The sequence below is a fragment of the Microtus ochrogaster genome, chromosome 5, assembly GCF_000317375.1.
Source record: "Microtus ochrogaster isolate Prairie Vole_2 chromosome 5, MicOch1.0, whole genome shotgun sequence".
Classification (NCBI taxonomy): Eukaryota; Metazoa; Chordata; class Mammalia; order Rodentia; family Cricetidae; genus Microtus; species Microtus ochrogaster.
In genome coordinates this window covers 76,484,986-76,491,141 of record NC_022012.1, presented here as the reverse complement: position 1 = coordinate 76,491,141, position 6,156 = coordinate 76,484,986, and the positions used below count along the sequence as shown (strand labels likewise).

At 43.9% G+C, this 6,156-nt stretch overlaps 1 protein-coding gene across 5 annotated transcripts in view; it reads right to left on the bottom strand.

The window, feature by feature from the left end:
• Map2k5 (mitogen-activated protein kinase kinase 5) overlaps positions 1–6,156 on the bottom strand; it is a 237,834-nt gene that overhangs the window by 137,976 nt on the left and 93,702 nt on the right. For all 5 annotated transcript variants that reach the window (XM_005347788.2, XM_026778922.1, XM_026778920.1 and 2 more), the window contains one exon: positions 4,610–4,671. In XM_005347788.2, the coding sequence (XP_005347845.1) occupies positions 4,610–4,671 (62 nt within the window). The remainder of the gene's footprint in view (positions 1–4,609; positions 4,672–6,156) is intronic.

Sequence of the window (6,156 nt, the reverse complement as noted above, 5' to 3'; positions counted from 1 at the left end):
TTTTACTTTTTGGTAGTGCTGGAGAGTAGGCCAAGGGCCCGCGTTTGCTCAGGAGGTGCTGTACCAAGGAACTACATCTAGCGCAAGAATATTTTAAGAAACTGACTCATGAAAGGAAGCAGCTAAAACAGAAATCACCTTTCCCAACAGCAGCTAGGAAAGCCTGATCAGGATCCCAGCCCTTAAATGGCAAACTTAGCTGATGTGAAGAAAAGAGAAGAAAGCAATGGCCCAAGCTAAAGATACATTTCAGCCAGATGTGTCAAATTTCACCGGGCAACTTTGGCCTAAGCTCTGTGGGAACTCCTGAAATAATTTTCTTAACTTCTCTGCAATTTTAAAATAAAATAAAAATGAAAATCATTTTAAGAAGGTCTGTAATACTGCAGCAGGGAAGGATGGAAGGCACCGAGGTGACCGCAGCAGGCACGCTTGCTGGACCAAGCATGCATGTGGAGGACATACACAGACAGCACGGGGCACAGGCCAGACAGGAAGTGGGTAGGTGCCACTGCATAAATGCCACCCGATTAGCCTCTTTCACTGCCAGGGTTAGAGTGGGCCAAATGAAATTCTGAAAAAGACATGAACTATACAGGCTGCAATTACTACCTTCTATGTGGGAAATTTAATCAGGAATTACCATTAGGATCTTTCAATCTTGAGCTGAGTATGTGGCTCATTGACAAAGGGTTTGGCTAGCAAACAGGAGGCCCTAAATGCAGACCCTAGTACCACTAAACAAATAAATAAATCTTCCAAATTTATATAAAAGTAGTTGTTATATGAAATACATGTTTTATTCATAGCACATGAATAGAAACTTACATTTTCAAAGTTTACTATTCATAATTGGATTTAAAAGAAAAACAGTGGTCATACTACTGTTACTCAAAATGTACCTACAGGTATAAAAAGCGCTTATTACAGAAATTTCTGGATGAGACAGGACAATGTAAGAAAACCTACCTTGGTGAGAAGTAACTAAGCGGTTTGTGGACCTCAAACACGGCTTTAGAAAAGGAGGTTAGGGCTCTGTGTGCAAAGGTTTTGGTTGACAAAAATGACTAACAGCAATAGTAAACAGCAGAAATACAAACTGAGCAAATTTCCAGATGTTAAAGATCTAGGAAGTCAACTCCCCGTCCGTTAATGCTGGAAGAGGCCAGACTGTTTCGCCTCTCTTAAAGCAGAAGGTACCACTGGTGGTGGTGGGGATCAGCTGGCTGACACAGTGAGCAAGTCCATTCCATGTTTATATGTTCTAAGAGAACACAATGCATTTTTTAAAAAAATTTTGGGACAGGGTTTCTCTATGTAACCCTACCTGCCTGGAATTCACTCTGTAGACCAGGCTGGCCTCAAACTCACAGAGTTCTGACTGTCTCTGCCTATAAATACATATAAATGTTATGATAATAAAATTAGAATATGAATCTAACATAAAAACATAAATGATGATAGTTTTATCAATGGAAATAAGACAAATTGTTCAAATGTTTATAAAAGACATCAGCAATGAAAACAGTTTCTCCTTGAGTAGCGGGAGGAGGCCCCAATGGTTAGTGTGAGTATGAGTAAGTGGGGTTCAACTTCCTGACTCAGAAGCTCAGCTGTGTCCTGAGACTTCCCTGTTACAGGATGTGTGTCATCGACATTAGTGCAATAGCAAATGAGTGACGAGAAGACACACAGACAAGACACAACCTAACAGATTCAGACTGAAAGTAGTAAAAGAAATACAACACCAATTTTATAATATTGGATAAAATCATAATTTCGTTAGGGATTCAAAAAAGAGCCACTATTGCTCCAACTGTGAAAATAGGTAATATATCACTTGAATGTGTGTAAGTATCCATTTATAAATGAGCAGAAAATCTGTCCACTAATCTGGAGGATCATTGGCATTCAGTAGGCTAGCCTGCACACAACCACCTAACAAAGCCTTGACACTAACAGTACTTATATCTGCTGTCAATCATTCACCCCTTGACATGTCAAGTGCACGTCTTTTCAGGGACAACGTCAATCAACATTAACATTAGCATTCAAAATACAGCACAGTATGCCGCTGCTTTAGACATAAGAAGGAAATAAATGGGGGGTAGTAGGCAAAGGCACCCTTCTTTGTAAGAATCCAGATCCAGTGGGCAGCAGGGCAGAAGCTGCAGAGCTGGGAGGCTAAGATCAGGTACTTCCTATGGATTTCTTCAAGGGAAAAACATTCTCTCTTCATATATCCTACATGAGAAAATTTGAGTCACATTGCACAGATGCTGGCAGGGTTCATCTGGCGATGACCTTCAGGTCTTCGGACCTGCCTTGCATGCTGGATTACTTGAACCAGGAAAATTAAGTCCATGTTGGGAGACATGAGAAGATTTCAGGCTGCACACAGTGGCACATACCTGGAGTCCTGGGGAACTGAAGCTTGAGGAACAGCTGAGCCCAGGCGATCAACAGCAAGACGCCACTTGAAAAAAGAACTCTGAAGCAACTGTGTGTTTGTGTATGTTTCTCCACTATTCTTTCGTTCTTCTTGACTATTCTCACTATTCTCTCCCCCCCCACTTTAACCTTGTTTTCCCTTTAATACCTTTTTCTCCCCCCTCCCCCGCCCCGCCTCTCAGAAAACAGAGTGAAGGAACAATGGGTCTGGAGACAGACCACCCTGCATCTAGGATAGCACTGGCCAGGGTGAGTTACTGAACTGTGCTAACCGTTTTGTTAGTATTGATGTGCTCAACTATCCTCATCTTAGAGCTGCTCAGGCGGCGAACTCGTATATAAATAGACCACAGAGACTGGCACTCTAAGACGCACACAGACCCATGGGATTCTGTTGCTGGACTGGACAGAGCTGAGACTATTTGCATGTGCTTTCTTGCCCTGGCTGAGGAATTCAAAGGAAAGAAACTGATGCCACCTTTGGAACACTCAGGGAAAGCCGTCAGGGAAATGGGAACCAAAACAAGCTGTGTGTATGCGCATTTTTCAAGCCACGAGGGCCAACCCATCAGGGTGATAGCTGCATTTGGACTGCTAAGATCCTCATGGCGTCAGACACTACCCCGGGACAGAGTGGAAAAGAATCATCATCTCCGGGGTCTATCCAGAGTCCCCCGCCACACACACACATCACGTTGAGGGCACTATACAAGTGTAGGATCCACAGAGTTTATGAAGGTTATCAGAAGAGCAACGTGGTCCAAAGTGTTTCTTCTTCTCCTACCGCCAAAGCTCTCTGCAGCACTGCAAACGCGGAGAAAGGAGCCTTGTTTTGTAAGAGACGGCTCCTGATTCTAAACCACCAACCCTGCCTGAACCGGTACTAATGTTAATGCTTCTTGCTAAAGTATTTTGCAAAATTTTCAATCACCCAAAAGCAAGCAAGCCCTGTACTTAAAGCTGGCAGCTTTTCTGCTGACTCTTCACTTCACAACCTGGGTGGATCAGAAAGCCCGGTGGCCTGGTTTGTGCTCTACACGGGAGAGGCTAGACTGATGAGGCCGGGGAAGAACGTGCTTCTTTACTGAACAAGGTGAGCTTCTATTTTCCCTAGTTCAAGAGATGATGGGAACACAGGACGTGCAGACTCCCCTGCTTTGCAGCCGTTCCCTCGTCTCTTCCTGCCCTTTATTATACGAGTTGCTATACTCTAGAGCCAAGAACTGCCAAAAGCCGCAAAGCCGTCATTCCCCTCGGAGATTAGAAGAGGAAAGGAAACATTTTTATCTTCATCTAAAACACTGATTTCAGCACGGAGACGGCATCCTGAATAATCCGCCTCACGTGCAGATTAGAAGCTGCTCGGCAGAGGCAGCACCAGAAAGGAGAGGTGCTCGTCACCCTGGGCAGTTCACACCAATAATTAGAAAGAAAAGAGGAAAGCTGTGAATTACAATGAACTGCGCCTGAGTAAGTGTCCATGTTGGATTAAAGAATCTGAGTTGTCAGTTTGATGTATAATGAATGTGAAAATAAGCCATTTAATTAAATGGTACATGATATAATCACTTTGTTCTGCATTAAACCACTTAATTTAACAGAGCGTCTTTACTTTAGCAATTGTTTACGATTACAGCACCCAGTGACTCTTCTTAGACATGGTTAGCTTACATTATTCCAAATCTCAAATCTGGAACTTACAAAATAATTCCAGTTTAGATGATATGATATAATTTGTCTATTTATTAATGAGTAAAGAAGACAGGAAAACGTCTCATCACAAAGGGCCCAGAATCCGAGGTAAAGTCTCTAAAAGATAAGATAAAGACTAAACCCAAAAGCATAAGAAGACTACAAAACCATCTAATAACAAAGATATTTCTTTCACAGACTGCTTGCACTCACTTAAATTCTTTACAAATCCTATGTCTATAACTACAAATGTCCCCTGTAAGTTTTCTCTTTGATGAAATTAGAAACCTGGGCACCAAGGTCTCTGCAATCAGAGAAAGAGGAAAAGACAGAAACAATGGGCGGTAAGAAGGACCCAACAGTCAGCCGAGACAGACAGAAAAGGGACACATCTGAGGACAGAAGAGTGGACTTGACAGGAAGGACTGAATCATCAAATCTCTAACACTGAAGCCAGTATACTTACTGCCACTGCAATTCTCCCGAGGACATGCTCTGGAATTTTCCTATATACATCCAAGGATCCCCCTGTGGAGACAAACATCCGTGTTACTGCAATCCAACCACCGCGCCGTGCACTGGCCTCTCCTGCGTGTTTGCCTCGTGAGAATGCGGTTTCCACGTTCGTATGACACACACCAGATATGGAGAGCAAAGTGGGTTTTAGTTCTACTTTTATGACGACATAACTGTTCTTCTAGAAGAACATGGCCAGCTATTTCCCTTTAAAAATCCAAAGTCATTAAAACGGAAGGAAACTAGAGGAGGCTAGAACCCACCCTTCATGAAAATGCAGATGTGAACAAAGCTGCCAAAAGGGACCCGATGGTCACACTTGACGTGCTTCACGTGCCAGCTTTTCACATGGAACCTGGGGCCTTATCTTAGAATTTCCACACTTATCAAACAAACGTGGGTGGGCTCGCATTTCAGAATACACACAAAGACTGGCAAAGCCAGAGCACAATGCTGTTTTCTCAGAGACGTTACTCAGGACATTAGGTAGCATGAACAGTAACTAATCAACCCCTGGCTCCTTGACAGCCATGAAAAACAATGAGGCAAAACCGAAACTAATCTCTTCAAGTTCTAACTTGTTTCATTTTAAGCTCGCTTATCTCTATCTATCTATCTATCTATCTATCTATCTATCTATCTATCTATCTATCTATCTATCTATCATGTGTATGCAGGGGATGTGTGCCCACCTGTGGAGGTCAGAGGTCAACTTCTGAGAGCTTATTTTCTCCTCCCACCGTGTGGTGCTGGGGCTGAGCTGAGGCCATTTGGCTTGGCTTGCAGGGGACCTGACCCGCAGCACCGTCTCACGGATTCTCTATTTATTTTTACTAAACTGCGACTCACTGCTACACTGCTATACCGCTATACTGCTATACTGCTTTATCTGTCAACTTCAACCTGTGCTAAATCACCTCTGACATTCTCCAAAACGGAAAAACCACTAGACGGATTCATCCTGCTGCGCTTCCTGTGCTCTGAGAGGTGTCAGCAGAGAAATAAACGACACAGCAGAGCCCTCAGAAGCAGGAGACCGGCCAACTAGATGAGCACTCTGAGGTTCAGTCCTTGTTGATTTTCTGTTTGTATGCTTTTGACTTGAGACAGCCTCTCACTATGCAGTCCTGGCGGATCGGGAACTCACTCTGTAGCCCAGGCTGGCCTTACAGTCAGAGCTTCACCTGCCTCTGCCCTCCAATCAGCGTGTACCACCATGCCTGGCTAGTCATCCTTAGACTGAAAATGGCAGAGGATTTGGGTCTAATTCTTACCCAGCTTCATGATAGTTTCTATCCTACAGATCTAGCCAAAAAGGGCAAATCGGACTTTACGTCACCTGCAGCAACAGTATCATCACTGTGCCCGAAATCACCACAGTCCCGGAGTCACCATAGTCCCGGAATCACCACAGTCGGGGAATCACCACAGTCCAGGAATCACCACAATCCCGGATTCACCACAGTCCAGGGGTCACCACAGTCCCGGAATCACCAC